The following is a 22,954-nucleotide window of genomic DNA, read 5'->3' as shown; positions in this document are numbered from 1 at the left end:
CCAATCAAATGATTCTATGAAATATAATAGAAGATTATGGCTCTATTTGTATAGTCAAGAAGCGGGTTTTTTTTTTCTATTTTGGTGGGGGGAGGGAGAGGGGTGCTTGTTTGCTTTTGTGTTGTTCTGACTAAAATGGAAACAATAATTTCTTTGTTTCCTAAACTCTTGCCAGAATAGTGTGATAATTTTATTCTGAATTACTATTTGGAGGAGCGACTAGGAAAATTACTCTCTGCTACATATTATTCTGATTTTGCTTTTGTTCCTATTTTTCAAAGTGCCCATTGGTCATGTTGGTTAATATATTTGAATATGTTTCTCACTGACCAAACAATTCCCTTTCGTCAACGTGATGTCTTATTACAATTTTGACCTTGTAACAAATTACAACAAATCTGGCACTTGATGCAAGTTGTCTACATCATCAATATCACATCTAATTTTATTCCAAACCAGCTGACAAAGTCACTATGGTATTGCTAAGTAGCAGCTTCTATATGTTAATGAACTCACAAGGCAATTTAGTTTTTTCAAAGCAAGTACTTGTGTTTAAAGTCACTGTTCTGCATTTCTGCAGTGCTAAAACTCCCTTAACAGAAACCTCTCTGTCTGTTTTCTGGATCCTTACTCCACAGCATGGCTTGCTGGTTTCACCACTTTTTTGTAAGAGCTGAAACTACCTTCCAGATCTCCCAGATCTGAAGAGGGTACCATAAACAAACTTTTAGTCTGTGTAACAGTATGGAGTGCCACAAACTTTTTTTTTTTTTTTTTTTTTTTGTTGTTCTGAGCTAAACCGATGACACAGGAGGAGAAAACTCCCTGTGATTTAATTTAAAACCTCCTGTTATTTAATGCATTTATTAAATATCTAATTTCATTTATTCAGAGAAGACTCATGTCCCTCTCCAGGTCTTTTTTTCTCCATTCCTATTATCTAAATTGTAATGTTTCTGTTGGATATGTATGAATATGTACCATAGTCTCTCTCTTTGAAAGTAGACCCTCATGTTGTGCACATCATTCTTTCTTCTAGAGCAAATTTTCACTTCAGATGTCTTTGTGTTTCTTAATGTACAGTAAGCCAGACTGATTGCTACGTGAGCCTGTGGTTGCCAACTGCTTCAGCTGACAAATTTCAGACTAAAACCATCCAGAATTGTAAAGACCCAGTCTGGAATGAAACCTTCTACTTCAGAATCCAGAGTCAGGTCAAGGTACTTAGCTGGGATTACTCTGTTTACTGTGATCTACGGATCACAGCCTGGTTTCATCTTTTTGCAAAGCAGACGTATGTAATTGTCCTGAGAGGCAAAGAGATTATACAGAAAGACATGAAAATAACATGTACCCTCAATATAATTGTCTATGCCATGAAAGACAAGTATATCACTCAGTCACGTGCACCTTTGAGATGTCTCATTTCTCACCATGCCTCCTTATAGGTAGATGTGTACACAGAGTTCATTTCTGCTCCATTTCCTTCCCTTCCTGCTCTCTTTACTTTCTCTCACTCATCACAGAAGTGGAATCAATATAGATCTACTGCTTTAACTGATACTTGTAACATTATTGTACTTTCCTTTTCAGAATGTGCTGGAGCTGGGGCTCTATGATAAGGATGTTGTTACTCAAGATGATCACCTCTTTACAGTGTACTTTGACATAGCCAAACTTTCCCTGGGAGAACAAGTCTTCATGCATTTCAAGTGGGATTCACAGGTGAGGTCTCAAATAAGGTATAAAATTTTTTCACGGGAAGATTTTATGTCTGCTTTTCTGCCTAAAATGTTGTTTGAAATGTTTTTTTTTTTTTTTATCCTTCTTATGTATGGATTGCCCAACCACATAAGGGGGAGAAGTTTTCCCACCCTAACTTGAGAAAGCCTCCTCACTCCTGCATCTGTAGGCACACTGAAGTTGGGTGCTGGTGTATTTGACCACAAACTGTAGATGCCTCTGCAAAACTGTCACTTTGTTGAGCCTGCCCCCATCAAGGATCCTACAGGAGTCTGTCCTCACCATTAAAAATCACATGGTGCTTTTTTCATCACTTGCTACTTAACCTAGTAATTAAGAAGTAATGGCTCTGTGATCAGAGCCAAATGTCAAACCAGTCTAGTTGCTAATTACAGACTGTGGCATGACTTGTTTGAATGTGTCCAATTCACGTCATTCAACTTCACAACAAGAAATGTTCCTGTTTAGAGTGTTCCGGGAGTCTCTGAATGTTGCATTTGAAAAGTTCCAATATACTGAAAGGACAAGATGTACTGCATAGCTGCAGGGAAGGGTTGTCTGACCTGAAGGCTGGTTGTTGGGACCTTTATCCTGTGCTAAGCAGCACTGCTAACACAGCTATCACCAGCACCACTGTGCTGAGAGAATTTTCATTGCACATCTCTGTGGAGAATCTTGACATGCTTTTAACATTTCTCAGGGAGGCCAGTGTAACAACAGCATAGGGCATGAGGACTGACATAAAGCCCTGCCACCTTTCTTAGGTGTGCTGGCACTTTGCATGTGAAAGGATGTCCCGTGCTGTGAAGAAAATCCCATATCCTGAGCAGAAAGTATGAGAAAGATAGATGTGTTATGTGGCTGTATGGGATTGTTGGTCCCATGTTCTGCCACCAAGCTGATCCACATGCGAGGCTGTCACATCAGCCTGTTGCACCTGTATGTGCAACCTTGCGTATCAGCACTTTGAATCCAGCCAGCCCACATGTTATCCATGGGAGTGGTACTGTCTGATACCATGAAGGCTAATTATGTGTTTAAGGATTCTCTGCTGCTGGTTGTTCATCTTCCAGCTGCAATTGGCCTCTCTGGAGCCTGTTTAGCTCTCTTTGGCAAGAGGGTAAAATGCCCCCACCTTGGCAAGCCCAGTAGCTTCACTGAGCATCACACTCGTCAGGCAGGCTCCTTTCTCCAGGCACAAGTGTCACACTCTAGCAACTAAATATCAGGATTGAGCAACAGGAGGCTAACTGATGAAAAGGTCTCCATGCTCGTTCAGGTAGAACATCCCCTTTCCACCTCACTTCTCTCTTAGTCTCTTGTGCACCTGTCACGAACCATCCAGTTGACCTTAGCTACATACATCCAAACTGCAGTTCATTGACAATAAATGCCTTATCTAAACCTTTCTTTGTGAAATACCAGATGAGTAAAGTGTGGACTTCCACTAGCCCTTAAAAGAAATAGAAATTTTCTGCTAGTTATAATCTAGCTCATGACTGTCTAGGATCCCAGGTGCTGTATCCAAGCCTTTCATTTATACACTTTGCAGCTACAGTGGTTAGAATTCATGATCTTCAGGCCTTCAGACATCTTTTTTTATCCTATATTAGTAACTTTTTAGTGTCTTCAATGCAATAAGTACTCCTGTATCCTTTGAGGAAAAAAGTCGACTACAATACTTGTTTCTCTGTTATTATCTCTTCTGTCCCCACTTGTGTTTTCCTCTCTCTGATACTTTCTTCCATCAAGGAATTATGCTCTGTTCCACCGCCCACAGAGGAAGTCTTAATGCTAGAATTACCTCTGCCCCAGTGCCCTCAACATGCTGCCAGACAAAGTGATTGTCCTCTTCTTCCACTGATTGGCATACCACCATTTTTCCCCTTTGCACCAGGAGGGTTTGGCTGCTCCTGTCAGCAGCCCCTTGTTCTCTTTGCTGGCAGACTCAGTATGAGGCAACATCTCTAAAAGAATCTGTTGCACTGTGGATATCCCAGAAGAAAGGCAAGCTCACCACTTTCTTTGTCAAAACAATGCTCTGGCGGGCATCCAGAATCATCCTATCCATAAAAGATCTTTATACCCAGGGCAGTCAGGCAAAAGGTGGCAGGTGCATGTATTTTAAGTGTGCTGCCAGTCACGCACAATGTGTGTACATATGTTATAAGAATGAGAGCTTGCATTATGAAAATCACCAGTAGGCTAGTGTCAGATATTTTCTTCCTTTCTTTATTTTTCAGAGAAAAGAGGAGCTAGAGGTGGGATTTGCACTGGATAATATGTGAGTAAACATGAAATGCAATAGAACCCCACCCAGGGAGGTGGTGGCATCACTGTCACTGGAGGTGTCCAAGAAACACACAGATGTGGCACTGAGGGACATGGGTTAATGGGCATGGTGGGGATCGGCTGATGGTTTGAACTAAGTGCTTTTAGTGGTCTCTTCCAACCTAAATGATTCTATGATTCTATAACCTGCAGCAAAAGGAAATGGCAATTCAGAGACATGAAACAATCTCGCATAGTTGTCCAGTGTGCATCATTCTTTGGTGATGCCGATGACTAATACAGTTTCCCATGGAATCTACAGTATGAGCTAATGAACTGGTAGTATGAACTATGCCAGGATGACCTTCCATGAACTTCAGGCAGCCAGGGAAAATACCCTAATTTTTTTTCTTTTTCTACTGTAATGAAAATTATTTGAGGACAGAATACTGGAACTGCTGTTCTGTTAAGCATTTTTTTTGTCTTTGAGAATTGCAGGAGAACTCACTCTTCAAAGCAAAACAGAACATGGAATAATCACTAGATCCTTGAACTAGTGTCCATTTTTTGTCCTTGGACAAACTACAATTCTTCAAAAACAGTTTAACTATCTGCAGTTTCAGCTTGGGGCTTAGTATGAAGTCACTGCACAGTTTGGCCCTGCGGAACCTTTTTTTTTGCTGAGCCCCATGATGGGACCAGAGGGTTTGATGGTAACTGTGCCTTGACAGTGCAATGAGGAAACATGTGCTATGAGTCTCCTGGATTTTTTTCTTTCAGATTCAATATATAGCTAATAATAAGGAGGAAAATTAGGAGAGGAATGTGGTTCATGAGTTATACTGTAATTATAATGAGTTATTAAAAATGTATTTTTCTTCCTGTTTCCTAGTTCAGGCCCTCCTGAAACCATCGTTACTAATGGAGTACTAGTGGTGAGCATTATGTTTTATCACCTTTCTTGTCCTTTTGCCCTCCTTGTTTCACCTGACTCACAATGATCAGGCCAACATATGCTTCAGCTTTGCAAAGTTAGCACTTAAGTGCTGTCATTTTCCATCATCATCATTTGCCTCACAGTACTTGTCCTTACCTTCTCCCTTCTGAAAGCTCTGGCCTTCCATGCCACCCTGCCAGCCTTGCCCTGGCTATGTCTGGCTTCTCAGAGACTCCTGTTCCAGTCAGCATCTGACATCAAGGTTGTGGTTTAGAGAGAATGATTTCATTGGGTCACAGCACACTGCCTATGTAGCATCTTTATCAATAGCAGTAGGAGCTTAGAGTGGAATACAGAATCTCAAACTGGGAAATTCCCTATGTGTGTTTTATTGCTGTCTCTTACAGTCTCGCAAGATCTGCTGCTTGGAAGTTCAGGTGGTTGAGAAGAAGAAGAAGGAAAGGAAATCTTTATCAAGTGAGGTTACTTCTCTGTCACCTCTTTTTTAAATCACAACTTGTTAATTTTATGAAGGTAATTGAAAAAAAATTGAAAAAAAAACTAAAAAAAAAAAAGCAACAAATGAAACCATGAAAACAGCCTTGTGGTACACTTTGTAAGAACTTTTATTTCCAATTTTGATAACAAAACTGCTGTGTCTGTTTCTCTCTTAGAAAAACAATTCTCCTTTAAAGTGCAAGGCTCATATGAGGGCACCCAAGACATTACACTGGAATCTGATCTCGTCTTTGGTTCCCCCCATCCTGCCAAATTCCATTATGCCAGATACAAGCAGCCAGTGCTGGATCTTACGTTACCAGGGAAGAAACCGCTTCCTTCCTATGTATGTTATTACTGGACTTCATAAAGCATGATAGTGGCATGTAAAGTAACATGCGCTGTAAAGAGCAATATTAATTTGCATCTGTGGAAAGGGACTAACGTTCCTTTATATTGAATTTTCAGCACTCCTATTTGCGTGGCACAAATTCAGGCACTCAAAACATGGAGCTTCATTCCCTTCCAAGTGGAAAAAACATGGTCTTAGCAGAGGTCAGTGCCTGTTCCTTTGTGGGAGAGATTGAGAAATCTGTGTACGGACATTTGCAACTTCAGTGAATTGTACAGCCCATTAGAGCTCCCTATGACAGAGGTTGTATCCAACTCATCCCTGTCCTTGTCAATGCATCTGCTTGCCACTGACAAGACTGGTCCTACTGTGGGACAGCCTGGTTTCTCTGCATGGCACTGGGAGTCCCAACCTCACTGCATTGGTCTGGATTAATGGGAATGGGGCAAGTAAGGTCTGCAGAGTAGAGACTTCCAGTTTCTGCTGGAGGAGACTGGGAACTCCTGACGCATTTGGTCATTTTTAAATGCTCTGATGAAGAAATTATACAAACAAAATGCTACAATCAAATACTGGTGGGTCTTCAGGTAATAAGATTAACTTGTATCTTCTAATGTTTGAATGGAGTGAGAATACAAAGAATGTTGTTATCCTACCTTGACTTCATGCTTTTCTTCTTCTAACACGTATGTGAGGCAGATGTACTAACGGGGATAGCACCAATCTCCTGCTGATTCTAAATGTTCCTTGCTAAGAAATTTTAGATCCACACTTGAAGAAAATCCTTATAGAATCAGAGAATGACAGCTTTCGTAGGGTATAACAGCAGAAAAAGGAGGAACAAAGGCTGCTGTGCAAAATAGTGCTATGGCTTTAGCCTCACTGTCTGTTCTATTATAGCCCAGAAGAGGTCATGCTGGCCGGGAAGTACAGTGTGTAAATTATAATTGCTTTCCTTGTAAGCAGCTGTTGTCCTCAGATGTTGCATTCATATACAAACATTGGAAATTACAGAACAACTTCCCTGACAATAAACCATTCGGAACAATTCATGTACACAGCTGAATTATTCAGAGCTCCCAATTTGTATCTGCATTGCTAGTTTAGCACAAGATGAAAGTCTTCCCGATGCTGCAGGGAAGAGGGCTAAATCAGATTATCATGCTTAATGCTGTTTGCATTCTTGCTTTCCAGGATAAAGAATTTGATTTACACGCAAAGGCAGAAGACTGGTAAGAGACTATAGAGAGCAGATTTCTCAGAAATTGCAGGAATGTCTTTCATTAGATGTTTTTCTTTAGAATTATTATTATTTTAATAACTGTTATTTATGTTATAACATAAATATAATTTATGTTATTATTTTAATAACTGTTAAGAAAACTTCCTCTTTCCATCACTTTCAGGCAGCTTTGAGTACCTGTTTGGCAGTGTAAGAAAGAATTTTCCTGTAAAAGCAATATTCTGTGGGTTTAGTAAGTTTATTTGTACTGAAAATTGTTGCTTACGTACTGAATATAATGCAATTTTTTATTTCTGATCTCTGCTCCAGCCCAGACCACCTTGATGTGCGTTTAGGGTTTGACCTCTGTGTTCAAGAGCAAGACTTTCTATGCAAAAGGCAGAAATGTGTTGCTGCTGCTCTTAAGAAGGTCCTGCAGCTGGAAAAGGATCTGCTGGATCATGAGGTCTGTAGTGCAAACATTCAAAACATCTGAAAATGAGAAAATGAGCAAAAAATGAGTGCCTAGCATTTGGAACACGTAATTTGGTACTGAATATTCACTATTTCTGTGGCTGTGTAGCCATTTGTTTATTCTTTTTAATTCTAAACCTTCCCCACTGCTTTCTCCAAAACTTCAGTTTTGGTTTTTTTCCCCATGAGATGTACCATGGCTAAGTCCCACAGTCTGCACTCTTCTCTCCTGTTAAGTCCTCACTGTCATGGCAGTGAAGGTCCAAAATACTGCACCTTATTTCATTGTACTCTGATTCTCTCCTTCATCTGCCTTGTCACTGTCCCAGTCCAGATGTATTGCTTTTTCTTGCAGTGTTGTTTTCCTTGACATTGAGATTGGATTTTTAGCTGTCTTAAAATTTCCTATATGATCTGTCCTCTTCCTGTTCTTATTTGCTCCACCTTCTCATATACTTTCACTTGGTGTTCATTTCTAATGCTTTCAAATGTCTCTATAGCTTAAATTTGTGAAGCCTCTGTTCTTTTTCTCTTTGATACCTTGCCTCCCTTGCATAATCTCTCATCAGCTATCACCCCTTATCTTTCCCAGTTAAATTTTTTTGCTTTTTTTCCCCACCTTTTATCTTACGTACACTTCCAGTAGTGTCCCATTTCTCTATTCTCATCCTGTCATTTATGTCACTTGCAGATGTTATCCTGAGTTTGACTCTTCTCCTGTTTCAACTTCATTGCAAGCCAGGCTAAATGCACCTTGTACAGAAATAGCTTCCTCCATAGTCTTTACTTGATCACTTGGTTACTTGGACAATCTTCTTTTTGACATGTGAGATTTCTTTTTCCTGCCTTTACTGCTGATGCTTTCTCTCTTACTGTCACACCACTCTCAGCCTAGCTGCAGGTCACTTCCTGATGCCAGTCCTTTTTGTCCCTGTGTTGCACAGACCCCCGTGGTGGCCATCATGACTACAGGAGGAGGGATGAGGTCTCTGACCGCGCTGTATGGCAGTCTGCAGGGACTGAAGAAGCTCCATGTCCTGGACTGTGCTACATACCTGACTGGCTTGTCTGGTACAACTTGGTGAGTAGCTCCTCATGGCTTTCCTCCTTGTGACACTGTAGTGCTGAGGTAGGCTAGGGCTACCAGCAGTAGTCCACTAACAACACCTTCTCAGTTGTCTTTTTTATCTCTTTCCAATGATAGATTAGAGTCTTTGCATGTGAAAAAATCATGTAATTTGCAACAGCATGAAAATAAGTGTTCTTCTAAAAACAACTCATGGAAAATTGTTCAAGTCATTTTGACTCTTATCTCGAGGAGCACACAACTGAAGAAAATCATAGAATCACAGAATCATATAATTGTTTGAGATAAAAGGGATCTTTAAAGATCATCTATATCAACTCCCCTGCAATGGATAGGGACACCCACAGCTAGATCAAGGTGCTCAGAGTCCCTCCGGCCTGAATGTCTCTAAGGGTGGAGGACCCACCACCTGTATGGGCAATCTGTTCCAGTGCCTCACCACTCTTATTGTAAAAAAACTTCTTCCTTATAGCCAATCTAAATCTCCCCTCTTTTAATTTGAAACTATTTCCCCTTGTCTTATCACAACAGACCTTGATAGAGTCTGTCTCCTTTGTTAAACACCCCTTTTAGATACTGAAAGGCCACTCCCTGGAGCCTCCAGGCTGAACAGAACAAATTCTCTCAGCCTGTCCTTGCAGGGGAGATGTTCCATCCTTTGGATCATTTTTGGAGCCCTAAGAGTGGAAGTTTTACTTAATTTAAAATAAAGAACTGAAAATAGAAGTATGAAATGTATTCAACCTCTTTATTTTTATTTTTCCTCTTCAATATATTTCCTCTTCCTAGGACCATGTCAAACTTGTATAGAGATGCTGACTGGTCACAAAAGGATCTCGATAAGCAAATAAGCGAGGCTCGAAAACATATGACAAAATGCAAAATAAATTCCCTTTCCTTGGAGTATTTGAAGTTTTACAAAAAACAGCTGCACCAACGGAAAACAGAGGGCCGCAAAACATCTTTTATAGATGTCTGGGGGCTTGTCCTGGAATCTTTGTTGCATGATGGGGTACAGTATGTCATAAAGCAGAATGGCTTACAATTTTCTGAAAATTAATACCTTTAAATTTTACTTTCTTGTTCGTTCTGTGAAAAAAAAAAAAACTTGTTATGAGACTGTGTATATGCAAGCAGTCATTTTCAAAAAGTTTAGTGATAGTTTTTTAGATATCTTTCTGGGGTGGAAACATAATTCTTACTTCTGAGATTTTGAATATTTTCTGATAGAATTACAAAACCAGTATTTTGGAGAAATACAGTATTTTATGTTGAGATTTGTTGGCATGTTCTTCAAATATTTTGTTTCAAAATAGCAAAGTTAGAGAGAGCATCTTAATGTCAATGAGATGTATTAACAGATAGACTTGCAGATCTTTGACATATCTGTGAGGAGTTTTTCATAAACTTGCAGTGTAACACATTAAGATTATTTTAACCATTGTTATTGCTTTCTGCTCTTGAAAATTTCCTTTAATTTTCATCCTAATGGTCATTAAATATTCTGGCATCTCAGGTCTTGATGATATTTGAGTAAAACAACTATCACAGGAATTTTGAAAAATATAGAGGATCTCAAAATTTAAGGTCAGCACGTGTTTTACTTTAGAGACAGGAATTTTATTGCACTATAAGTTTAGGTCCAGAGAAAATATTACTCTGCTAATTTTTTGTCTCAATGTAACTGTATTTCTGGGATCACAGAAAGACAACCATAAACTCTCTGATCAGCAACGAGCCATTGATCGTGGTCAGAACCCACTGCCTATCTATACTGCAGTCAATGTCAAGAACAACTATAGCACTCTGGATTTCAAAGGTAATCATGAAATTTCTGAGAGTCATTTGTCTTTATATTTGAATTGGTCCATAAGGGAACAGTCTCTTTAGATAGTCTAAAAAAAGCCCTCTCTGCTAAGGACCAGAAATTCAGCTGATGTATACTGGCATAATGTCCTTGTAGCAGAAGTCTGACCTTCTACAAAGCAGACTCAAAAATATTCATGTTTTCCCATGTTTGCTGGTCTTCATCTGTGTCATGCTCATAATTCCTTGCTATTTGCCTGAAATATTAGACCAAACTGTAGAAGTTATTTTCATTTTTACCTCCTTTCATTCAATGGTAGCAGTATTTTTATTCACAGCTAAGGAACTGTAGTAAAATATTGTTTTCTTCCTTGTATTCTGTGTCAAAGAATGGGTGGAATTTACCCCTTACGAAGTAGGATTGCAGAAATACGGGGTTTTTGTTCGCTCTGAGGATTTTGGCAGCGAGTTCTTCATGGGTCGGTTAATGAAGAAGCTGCCTGAATCTCGAATCTGCTTCTTAGAAGGTAATCTATTATCTTGAAAACATCTGAACTTTCCTCTAGTTTGGAGTTGCATGAACGAAGCACTATCAACGAACAGGTGCATGACAAGCTGGGGAGAATAAATATCTTATCTCTGAATTAATGCTTAGTGTAGTAGATTCAGTTTATCAACAATAGAATCCAGGCCTCTGGGAACTGATGGTTCTGCCAACACTGCTCCAAAAAATGTGACCTTCAGAGCAGCTCCAAACATGCTGCCTCTTGCCATTTCACTGGTAGTTGGCAATTTCTGTGCTTCCTGTAGACACACAGGTTCTTCTCTGCACTGGGTGTGTTTGAGCATGCCAGGTCCTATTCACTCCACACAGTTTCCCTTGGCTGTGCATTCATTGACTTGAATGCAGCCCTCTCTTTAAAAAAAAAAAATAATAATAATAATAATAATCTCATTTTAAAAACAAATTTTAAAAGATATATTGCAGGTAATCCATTACTAGTATAATTCCCCATCTAATACCTCATATTGCAAGTTTTCATTCTGTCTTTTTATATAAGCTTTGTGATACTTTTTTTTAAACTTAGCTCTTTAAATCACATAAAAATCTTACCATTACTTGGAAAAAAAAAAAAGTCTATAAAACTGGATAGCAAAATAAGGCTTACAAATCAGCAAATTAAAATGGAAAATTAAAAATCCAAATTAAAATGAGACAGCTTCTGTTTAAAGCAAACTAAAGAAAAGCATTAACCTTGTGAATTTTGTCTCATGATAACAGTTCTGAGATTCATGACGTGTGAATGCTTGAGTTAGAGAGCTCTTTTCTTTCACAGGCATGTGGAGTAGTTTATTTTCATTGAATGTGTTATACATCTGGAATTTGTCTCATTCATCAGAGGATTTTTGGCACAGGTGGACCCAGGACAAAATGGATGATATAGGTTAGTTACACCTCTTCCTTGCCCTGTGTTCTTACTATTAAAGTCTGGTAAATAGTCACACACATCTATGTGAAATACACACCTTATGTTTGGCATTTTGACGAGTTTAAAGGCTATGTTATTTTTTCAAGAAGGAATCACTTTTAAAGTCTCATATTGTAAAGCATAACTGATAATGAAAAAATCTCCTGTCTAGTAACCTATGTGCAAATTGAGGGCTGTAAAGTGTTCAAGATTAATAAGATTGTTTTGTAGATTAATAGTTTTTGTAGAATTAATAAAGCAGGAAGATGTTGACTACCTCAAACAGGAGCTATGGTAATATAAACAAGTACATCAGTTACCATTTTGAGAGCCTGCTTTCAGAATTTCAATGAGGATGTCTATGCCTGGAGCAGGTATTTATTGCTGCTTGCTGCTGGATTTTGTTTCCTACCCACATATGAACGGTGTAAGGAAATAGCATTTGACTGGTAAAAGTAGCATTCTGTTTTCTTTTTTACTTTGCAACTTGTGCTCATCAATTCTTTTCATCCCGGGCTTTTAAAGTCAGTAAAACACTGATTTTATCACTGTTTATTTTTGATATTTTGAGGGGTTACCTTGTTGTAGGCAGATAAAACTTAACAGTCTTTCACTGTGCAGAGGAAGAGCCTCTCCTACCGCTGAAACCCCATGATCTGAGGACTCGCCTGCTCACCCCTGCCAGCCCCCTCAGTAGTGCCATCCGTGATGCCCTCACTGACCGCTTCTCCGTTGCCCAGGAGCACAACTTCCTGAAGGGCCTGCAGGTGCACAACGACTACCTGGAGAACAGGCACTTCTGCAGGTGGAAAGGTAGTAGAGAAAAGCAGGGAAGGATCTGTGTGCTTAGGAAGGGAATTGACTAACAAGAGAAAAGGAAAACACAGATTCAATATGAAAAACATTCTCCATGGTTAGAGTCCATGTTTGGGTAGAATCACTATTAGGTCAGCCAGCTGTGGGACACGGGGGTATAACATGGTGCAGAATTGAGCTCCACACCAACAAATTGCCAGCAGAACACACCTCCCAATGGCTGGGACATCAGGTCCTGTTGGTGGTCCTCATGTTCTCATGTGATAGGTACAAGAAACGTCCATCATGAATCTTGCCAGTGCAGGCCCCATACTAGCTCTAGCTGGAGTCGGGAAGACAGAAGTGAAGAGATATGGTGAATTCCCCGTCCCAGAAGACAGTCATTGGTCAGGGCTCTGCAGCTGTTGTCTGAGTGTGGAAAACAGACTAACCATTTTTGCACTGTTGCATTTACAACATGAAATATCTTTGTTTTTAGATACTGTGTTAGACACGTTTCCCAACCAACTGACACAATCAGAAGAATACTTGTCTCTGGTAGATACGGGATTTTTCATCAATACGAGCATCATGCCGCTCTTAAGACCAGAGAGAAAGGTGGATGTCATTCTGCATTTAAATTACAGTGCCGGATCTCAGATACTGGTGAGAGAAATTGAAGTGATTTCTGCATCTTCTTCAATTACTGCATTCCTGGATGTTTTTAATACCTTGGTGCTTTTGATACTGCTTCTACTAGAAGTCCTAACCACTATTGCTTTTAGCTTACTGCTGCAATGTGATATCCTTTTATAAGTTGTACATATTCTTATTTGCTTTTCTTGTAAAATACGACTGCTTTGTGATAAGAATTCATGGTAAACTTCTCTTCACCGTTACTGTGCTTTTCAGTTAGGGTTTTATAACTCTCACAACCAGCTTGGAAAACGTCCCTTTGGACTCCAAGAAACCCTGATCGTATCTTCTTATTTAAAACTTAGTAACACTTTGTTCATTGATCCAGGCTCTGGACCAGACCTGCAAGTACTGTTCAGAACAGGGCATTCTATTTCCCAAAGTAGACTTGAATGAGGAAGACAGGAAAAACCTGAAAGAATGTTACCTTTTTGAAGATGCTGAGACTCCAGGAGCACCAATATTGTTATTTTTTCCACTAATTAATGATACCTTCCAAAATTACAAAGCACCAGGTAGGTAATCAAGCATGTTAAAAAATAATAACCCACCCCCACACAGCAATTTACATTATGAACTCTCTCTACGGAGAGTTCTTTCTGTGCTCAGTTAAGAGCTTTCTTGCCTGTGACTGAACTAATTCCCACCTCTCAGCAGTGATTCGCTCCTCCCTCCTTGTAGGTCAGAAGCGATCCGAGTCAGAGATGGAGGATGGCAAAGTTGACCTCTATGGCCGCTGTTCCCCTTATTCAACATACTCGGTCACATATACTGAGAAGGCATATGACCGTCTGGTTCAGCTGGGTGAATACAACATCCTGAATAATGAAGAGCTCATTATGCAGGCCTTGCACACAGCAGTGGAAAGGAAAAGACAGAAAAAGAATTAGTGTCAGATGAAGATGCTTTTGTGTCCATTTGTGCTCCCTTGTGACCTGCTGAGAGACTAACACTCCCTTAAAATCAGCCATCAGGCTTCAAAGGATTCCTGCTCAAATCTGCTAAATGGCATTCTCAGATGAACAAAGAGATTAAAGAGTAACTTTATTTTCCAAAGAATTTCACTGCAACAATTCATTGCAATCGAATTCTGACAGTGGAGAACAGTTTGTTGAATGGAGAGGCAGGAGGAATAATGTGCTAAGATGATCATAAACATGGTGCTAGTAGCCTTCAAGACTTCAACATGTTAAGCATTTCAAGACAGACCATATTAAAGGCATATTTTATTAACATAACTTGTGCTTTGTGTTTGTGAGGTGGTGGTGAGGGCAGAAGCAGCCTTTGGGCCAGGTCTGTGGCACATTGTAGGCAACTGTTTAGGGAAAGAGAGATGTGCATCATGCAACATTTCAGGTGCACAAATCACATTCAGGGGCTTTGGGCAGGGACAGAAGCAGAGGAGGCACAGGCCATCAATACCTGACATGAAAGCAAAACAATGATGATGAAGGTCTCCACTGCCCATCTGCCATACTTCTTCGTATACTTCCTCTCTGGCTCCTTCTGCCAGCTGTGAAAAAAACAGGAGTGTAAACCTGCAGAGATCCCAGGCAGTTCTTGGAAAGCTTGCCATAGCAGGCACATCCTTCCATGTGGCAAGCTGCTGCAGGAGTTATGCCTTCCAGGCTGTAATTCTTCTTGGACTGCCTCTGTACCATGCTCAGCACTGATGTGCACATACAGAACATAATTTGCCAATGTGAGGCTGCCTAACCTAGGCCTCTGTCACTGATCCCTGGGTGAAAGACTTTGAAGAACTTTTTCCTTGTACCCACAGCAAAGATTGTCCAGCACCTTTTGTGTGCCTCCCACTGCCTGATATTCCCTAATGTTAAGATGCTTTATTGTTTTTTCATTGGAAAAACGACAACAACAAAACCAACACAACAACAAAACAAAAAAATTAGCCTCATAAAATGAAAAAAAATGCAAACCTAGGTTCATGGATTTGTAGTTATCTGAGTTTGCAAGAATATTTATTTTCAAATATAAAAATAAGCTTACTTTGATTAAGAACGCTGTAGGTAACCCATACTCTAGGATTAGTTAATAATATAAAACATATATAAATATATAAAATAAAATGCATATAAAATAATATAAAAAATCAAATAAGTTATTTTATGTTTCTTTAGAACATCCAGCTTCTCGGTTCCCAGTAGATGTTTTCTAGCAGAAACTTCCTAGGACTTCATAGATCTCTGTTTTATTAACCAAAATAATACTGAAAGCAATAATAAAAATAGGGCACATGAGTGATGTTTACAGCATGTGACAAATATCTCAAAGTAAGAAAAGCCTATCAACATACGCATACACCTTTTCTTCTTTTTAAATTCTGCACTATTTTTAGAAGATTAGTTTGGAAGATGAAAATACAGTTTCTTAGCAGATCACCTATTATGAATTGTCAATAACTTTTCAGCCAGATCAATTTTGAATCCATAAGCATACAAGGGAACAAGTCAACTATGAGTTTAACTGCTTTCCACTCATTATTAAACTATTTGTAATCCATTTTCTCTCTTTTGTCACTTATGATTAATTTTTAATTGGTGAAGCTTCTCTGTGTGTGACAGTACAGCAGCTACAATTTGCAGCTTGCTAAAAACATCTGTGGCTATATTTCAAATGTACAAATTATTCTGGTTGCAGAATACTGGGTTCACACAGAAAGGTTTTTTGTAGTGGGGAGTGCTTTAGGGCTGGCCTGATTGTCCTGCTTCCACATTTCAAGGCTCACATGCAGGTTTTTGTCTTTACTTTCCAAATGAGAAGATATATATGCAGTATGCTTGGCTGAGTCACATCACTCTGCAGCTTTAAATAGCATCAAAAGTCTGGAAGAGGGAGCTGGATTCAGTATTTCTGTAATGACATATCAGTCAAGGACAAAAGAGCTGTGTGTAGCTCCCTACTCTGAAACACAAGGGAGAAGGAGTGTCAGCGGGTGGGTAAAGTATCATGAAGTGCTGCCTTGTTACTGTAAGGGACCTCCCTGGATAGTCACTTCTATTTTGGTACTGCTGAAAGGCTGTACCGCCAGCGATGTGGTTTGTCCAAGTAAATCCTCAGAAGATATTTTTGTGGGTTTTGGACGTTTCAAGCTCTCAGCTCTTTGATTTGTGCTTGTTCCTCTGGAGTGAAACTCTTCAGTCTTTAGTCAGCACAGGGTCTGTCACCAAGCATTTCATTGCCCTTCAGCAATTTCTTGGAATTTTCCCTGCATAGCACAACAGATGCACTGAGCCAGTAACTTGCATAGAAGACTTCGAGCTCTTTAAACAAGGGTCAGTAGGGCCCACCTCATGTCAACGTGGCTAGAGGAGGCCTTACGCCTTTCACACATGAATCCAAAACAGGAGGCTCAGCAGGGAGCAGTGGTAGTTGGCTGCAGTAGATAAGACTGGAAGGCTTCAGGAGAGGTTTGGAAAGACTGAAGCTCTCAAGCTTAAAGGTAAGTGTGGAGAAATAGTCAGGTTGTTTGGATCCTCCTTGTTTGCATTCCTTATTTGCAACTTTGTAATTATAAGTCTTTAGCAAAATTCTGAGGACATTTTTCAAGTGCATGGTTTTGCCACTCAATAAATGGGCATATCAGCTTGCATCTATCCAAACAATTCATTTAATAGCTCTTTAGAGCTTTCCAATTGTTTAGCTTCAGCTATCTCCTACTATGCTGTGGAATAACAAAGTAAAACAGAATATGCGCTAAATCATTTGTCTTATTTCTTCCTGCAGACTAATAAAAGCTGAAAATACCATCAGATCATTTTGTTTTACTTTCCATGCAGTTACGTCAGTGTTAGTCCTCTGGCTGACCAAGGTCTCTCGTGGAGGAAAATGACCCCACTTCTTTTTAAAGACGTCAGGAATGATGAAATCACCATATCTCGTGAAACTATATTCTAATGGGTGATTATCTTCCAACAAAAAGTATACAACTTGTTTTTAGCCTCATTTAGTTTAACCAGTTCTTGTTAAATTTTTTTCTAGTAACTTAAAAGCCATTGCATAACCACTGTTATTTTCATTAGGGTTGAGTTTATAAAATGTGTCCAGGTTATATCACAAGCTTTTCATCAAACCAGTAGATTCAGCCTTTCAAGTCCTCACTATAAAAACTCTTTATTTGTTTTATCCAACCATAGTTTGTACTTGCACTCTTTCCAACTCTTCATTGTCAAATGCAGATTCCAGTACCTTTCCACTAACACTACATACTGAGGTGAATATTGCCTTGTTATTCCTATATTCTTACTTACAAATGACTTTCTTGATTATATATACTGAATACAGTTGTCCTTGTTTGCCACTAGAGACTTCTGCTGAGTTATCTTCTATAAGCTGGTGAATTACTGTTTTCCAAACTACAGACTTCCCTCTCATAAGAGGGAGTAAATTGTAGCATGCGTTTATAATTCCTTTACTCATAACTTCATACTTTAGTGCATTAGAATTAGCTGTGGTTAATCAGGCCATTTTATCAGGCAGGACACATTGCTCTGTCCGATTGCCTGTACTCAGTACTACTCAGTGCCCTATCAATTTTTGTTCTACTGCAAATCTGATCAAGATTTCAGAATGTCATGCTTATTTCCAAATCACTCATGAAAATATTGAAAAGAGTTTGAGGCTAGTAAACTCATTAAAACTCCTCAGGAAAAAGAAGAAAAATACGTTGATTTTTTTTTCATTGAGAACTAATTCTGAAATCGGCTTACAGATTTTTAGCCTCATTATTACACGTTTTTTTTTTCCATTTTTGCATAAAAATGTCTCATTATCTTTGAGCAAAAATCTATAGAGTTGTCACACAGAACAAAGTCAGTTTCTTCTCACAAAACAAAACTGGTCTTTCACATTTAATGTCTCCCAGAAGGTAGCTCAGGGTTTACCAAAGCTGCTCATTACCTTACAGAGAAACTGGCTAATACTGATCCCAGAAAGTTTTTCCATGCAGTTGCATTGCATCACCAGTTTACTAAGCATTCACCTTCCTGGTGGAATTCACCTTCCTGGTGGAACACCCTGTAATTGTTTTGACATCCTTTACAATCCTATTGCACACTTATCACTGAATGAGAGCTCCACTACCCTGGTTTGCAAGATCAATGCACTCATAGGAACTGTTCACTTTGCTTTGGGCAGTACACTGGCATCACCTGCATACCTAAAATAAGGAAATTAGAGAAAAGTTTATGTTCATTTTTCAAATATGATAATTTTATGAAGCTTTAAATAAATACATTTACAGAAGTGAAAAAATATGCACAATTAGGTCTGCCTCTATTAAGATTAGCACCCGGCAGCTTCTCTGTCCTTTTATTTACCAGCTCTGAACTTAAGCTGTTTACCCAATTCTACAGCTACACATCTAGCTCTTACGCAAGCCATGTATGTCCTTACTTTTGCCTTCATGGAAACGGTTTGAGACATTATTTTTACTCCTGTTCACCCCAAGTGTTTTCATACACACACGCACGCACACACATATATGGAATTTGGATGGGCGGGACCTTCTCCTGTCCAGACAGCTAATCGTACTAGTTAATAACTATCCTAAGGCTAACTCATTATGCATCTATAGTCTTTTTTGGGAAAAAAAAAAAACTTCTATGTGTGGTGAAGTTTGCAGTGTACAATTGCTTTACATGCTGAAACTTGTATTTCATATAAACATGCATATATTAACATATGTTACATAAAACATACAAAGCATAAATGGAAAGAATGTATGCAACTTGAAACTAGCTCTTGACTTAAAATAGGCATTGCTATTAACTATTTTGGGGATGGTGGTATATTTAGCATGTACAACTGCAATCCTGTTTTTGAGGAATACCAAGAGAACCAAGAGTAGTAATATAATGGTAATGGATTTTCATTTAAACACATGATGTACAATATTCCACTGGTACCAGAGAAACCAATCTCCTAGCACCCTGCTATATCTCTCTTGTAAGTCTTGAAAATTTGCACTACATACAATTTCTTCCAGGTATCTGCATTTCTCCAGTATCCCAAGACTTAAAATAGATGAACACTAAATGGACAGGAATCTTTCTACATTACACTTTTAGAACAAACTGGTAAAAATTATCTCTGTTTAATCTTAATTTATATCATTTAATGATCATGTGTCACAAACCAGTTTGTCATATTTGTTAATAGAACTTATGTTTCTTCTTTCTTAGCGCAGAACCGATATGTTTTATTAGTATTCCTTGGCTGCATTATTAGCAATCATTCTGGTATATGTATGAAGTAATGAGCTTAGATTTTTATTACAAGTTTACTTTTTCCTTGTATACGTTTCCTTTATGTTTACATAGATACACACACTTCTTATTGTCAACTGTGCAAAATTTGTTTTTTCTATACTCTGTAACTTATGATTTACTCTGTGTTTCCTGTGTTCCCATATGCCATGCATTGCTTTGTCACATCCAGCTGCCACTTTCTTATCACTTCTAAAAAATGTTAGGCTTTCAGCCAAAATTGTGAAATTAGGATAGCTCATATCATGCTACTGAGATTTCCTCAACTGCAGCAGGAGTAGTTACTTGTGCCTCTAAGACATCCAATTCACCTGGCCCACCTTTACCCTTCCCACTGATTTGCAGCATGCAGGTGGAATGATGAGTTTCCAAAGCAATCAATCACACCTGTGTGGTTTTTTTTTTGTCAACAGCTTGTCTAACTTGCTGTTGTCCTGTATTTGCAGATATGTAAGAAATAACCTGTTTTCCTTTCCCCTCATATCTCTCCAATGTGATCTAATTGAGTAGGTTTCAGGCATTACACCACATAGGGTCAAAATATCAAAAGCACATGAGAGCTTCATGCAATAGCTGTTCAGAGAGACATCCACATGCTTTAGTAACATGTCGCTCCCGTACATTTATTACAATGGAGATTCAGCAATGCTTGCCCCTACCAATTTGTCTTTCTTTAATTTGTGTTTTCTTGATCTGAGAGTCATGCTTGTCTTTGATGTTGGTAAGTTTTAGCACAAATTCATTTTGCAATGACAATTTAAGTTAGCGTGTAATAGGATGTACTTACATAGTTACCTATCTCAATCTCCTGGAGCATGTTTCTTTCCTTACGCATTTCTCAAACACTTCCCTAAGATGTTGTGCAATTATTTCTTTAAAGACTTTCCAGACTGGAGCTGTTAACATAGTCAGATCTTTGTGATCAGCACTCTTTGTAACTAAGTGGCCACACTAGATTCCTGCAAAGGTTTGTATTTTGTTCAGCAGGAACATGTAGAATGACAGCAGGACTCCCTTGCATATCCGCTCCAAATTCTCTCATGTTTGGCTCCACAGCCAATTTTGGAGTCTTTTGGAAGATCCTGAGAAAAGGCTTTATTCTATTAACAGCTCTGCGGTATCACACATGTAGCATCACTGAGAGCACATCCCATGGGCAGCTGGCACAAGGCATGAATGATGGATGGCAAAAAATGCAGGTGGAGTGTCCGTGTAACTCCCACCAGAGCCTGAGCATGTTAAATACTGCTTACATCACCTACCAGATGCCCTGGAAAGGATAGCTCTCCATGCTATTGGTCACAACATACTGTATATAGGGCAAGTTACTCTGTCAGGCACTCATCTTCAGATTGCACAATGGGTCACAGTGCTTGAAGTCAACATGGGAATGGAAAAATGGCTTCTGCACATGTGAAGAGATACAGGAGAGAGCTTCTGCAACAGCCAGCCTATTATCCTACAGGAAAGAGGACTGGGAATTTCAGCACTACAAGGTGGGCTGTAGTAAGTACATCATCAAATCCAATGCTTCCTTTTCCTCTTTAGCCTGCAGGTGGGACAGGAAATAATCCAGAGCTTAGCATCCTTGCCTCAATTATGACTTTCCTAATGATCTTATTTTACCATATCTTGTGTTTTCTCCTAGGCTGTGCCTAGGACTGACAGCCAGGGGAGGAGGGAGTTGAGTATTTTATAGCAGAATCTCTTGGCCTTTTTCTCTCCACTTGGTTCCTTAGGAGAGATTTCATTCCTTTGTAGTACTGCATAAGATGTAGGCTCTGATCTCACAGTGCACTGTCCTATCTTCTTCTGAAACATACCAAATTAGGAAAAGTTTTAGAAATTTTACCATACCAAAGCTTAAGCCTTTGCCATGTTGACAAAAGTTATCTCCTGATGTCTCTTAAATACTGCCTACATTACTCTGGGCTGAGAAAGCTGTTGTGCTGGCTTTTACACTGAGGAAGTAAATGCATTCCTGCTGAGCAATGGCTTTGAGAAAATGCCTGAATTAATGGCAATCTGTCACTTGCATTGAAAACTGTGATTCAGCCTAGGATTCTCAAACTAGTATCCTCATGGAAAAACATGTTTCTCTCTACATACTCAGCAAATGACACTGATGATCAACAGTTTTAGGTTGAAGAACTAGGTTCTTGTAAATGTACTTTACTTTCTGGAGCTAACTGAAGTGATGGCTGGCAATAAAAAGTTAACAATAGTACATATTGTCTTCAAGAGGAGGAGACTCAAAGGCATATCCCCACCAGTGCTCACTAGCTTTACTTGGATCCTCACTCAGTGCTGAGCCACTATTAGGATGTTGAGATACAATTAATGTAATACAGCTGAAAATGTTTAGAAGCCAGTTATTTCACTGTAAATTGCTTTAGCTGTTCCAATCTCTTTTAAAGAGAGACTGTGGTGACACTGGTAAGGATCAGAATCATACATAGCATATATCTTACTAGAAGACAAGCTAATTTAAGAATTTTCTGTATATGCACAGATCTCCTACCAGTCAGATATACCAGAGAAGAGATTATTTTTTCCATAACAAAAAACAGATTTTCAAGGATGTTGCAAACCTGATTTTCTACAAGTGTTTATCGAGAATGTTAAGAACTTTTCAATCTATTTATGAAATATTTGTGTGGGTGTTTTTTTTTTTTCTGAGTTTGGGAAAGTTGATAAGATATAAAAATAAATGTCTGTAACCCACATTCATCTAAAGAAGATCATACAGAGCTCTCCTAAAAGGATAATATTCCTAGTGGATGGAAAAATTCCTTTTTCCAGTGATCTAAATTAATTGTCCAAATACTCTCAGGTCATTTCTTTTTATCTCCTTATGAAATCATATTGTGGATAAGTATGTATACATATACTTATGTATTCTTATGGAGAGAAATTTATTTTATTAAATAATGGATACATGGGTCACCAGGAGCAATAGTGTGCATTAGGCAGTTTCACAGCTCTGTCAGAACCTGACTGTCATTAATGGTATTTGGCATTGCTACACAGAGGTTTCTGTAATGTCTTGACTTTTGACATGAACTTGAATATTTTGCTTTTTTTTTTAAGACTGGCCACCATATATTAATAATTTTGTCATGCCTGAAGGTTCGTACTGCTAAGAATGGGAGTTGTCCCTTCCTGTATCCTGAGGGAGTAGAAAATGGCTGTTTCTAGTGAAGACAATCATCAGGAGTCAAACAGAAGGACTTTCAGAGAAGCTAGACCTTCCCTTTCTTCTTTGTTCAGAAAGTTTTTTTGGGAAATCTGAGGGGAACAAGAGGGGCTACTGACATTGC

At 38.9% G+C, this 22,954-nt stretch overlaps 1 protein-coding gene across 1 annotated transcript in view; it reads left to right on the top strand.

Annotated features, from left to right (window-relative positions):
* LOC306947981 (uncharacterized protein) overlaps positions 1 to 22,954 on the top strand; it is a gene marked incomplete at both ends in the record, with an annotated part of 64,513 nt that overhangs the window by 4,239 nt on the left and 37,320 nt on the right. Inside the window, 18 exons of the mRNA XM_079537442.1 lie at positions 1,084 to 1,220; positions 1,594 to 1,725; positions 3,987 to 4,027; positions 4,907 to 4,949; positions 5,359 to 5,428; positions 5,626 to 5,795; positions 5,918 to 6,004; positions 6,996 to 7,033; positions 7,354 to 7,489; positions 8,442 to 8,578; positions 9,374 to 9,596; positions 10,289 to 10,403; positions 10,780 to 10,917; positions 11,728 to 11,835; positions 12,481 to 12,672; positions 13,154 to 13,320; positions 13,679 to 13,865; positions 14,032 to 14,239. Of these exons, the coding sequence (XP_079393568.1) occupies positions 1,084 to 1,220; positions 1,594 to 1,725; positions 3,987 to 4,027; positions 4,907 to 4,949; positions 5,359 to 5,428; positions 5,626 to 5,795; positions 5,918 to 6,004; positions 6,996 to 7,033; positions 7,354 to 7,489; positions 8,442 to 8,578; positions 9,374 to 9,596; positions 10,289 to 10,403; positions 10,780 to 10,917; positions 11,728 to 11,835; positions 12,481 to 12,672; positions 13,154 to 13,320; positions 13,679 to 13,865; positions 14,032 to 14,239 (2,329 nt within the window). The remainder of the gene's footprint in view (positions 1 to 1,083; positions 1,221 to 1,593; positions 1,726 to 3,986; positions 4,028 to 4,906; positions 4,950 to 5,358; positions 5,429 to 5,625; positions 5,796 to 5,917; positions 6,005 to 6,995; positions 7,034 to 7,353; positions 7,490 to 8,441; positions 8,579 to 9,373; positions 9,597 to 10,288; positions 10,404 to 10,779; positions 10,918 to 11,727; positions 11,836 to 12,480; positions 12,673 to 13,153; positions 13,321 to 13,678; positions 13,866 to 14,031; positions 14,240 to 22,954) is intronic.

This window comes from Tetrao urogallus (assembly GCF_951394365.1).
Source record: "Tetrao urogallus genome assembly, chromosome: 6".
NCBI lineage: Eukaryota > Metazoa > Chordata > Aves > Galliformes > Phasianidae > Tetrao > Tetrao urogallus.
The sequence above is the reverse complement of the archived record's forward strand: the minus strand, read 5'-3'. Positions and strand labels throughout refer to the sequence as shown.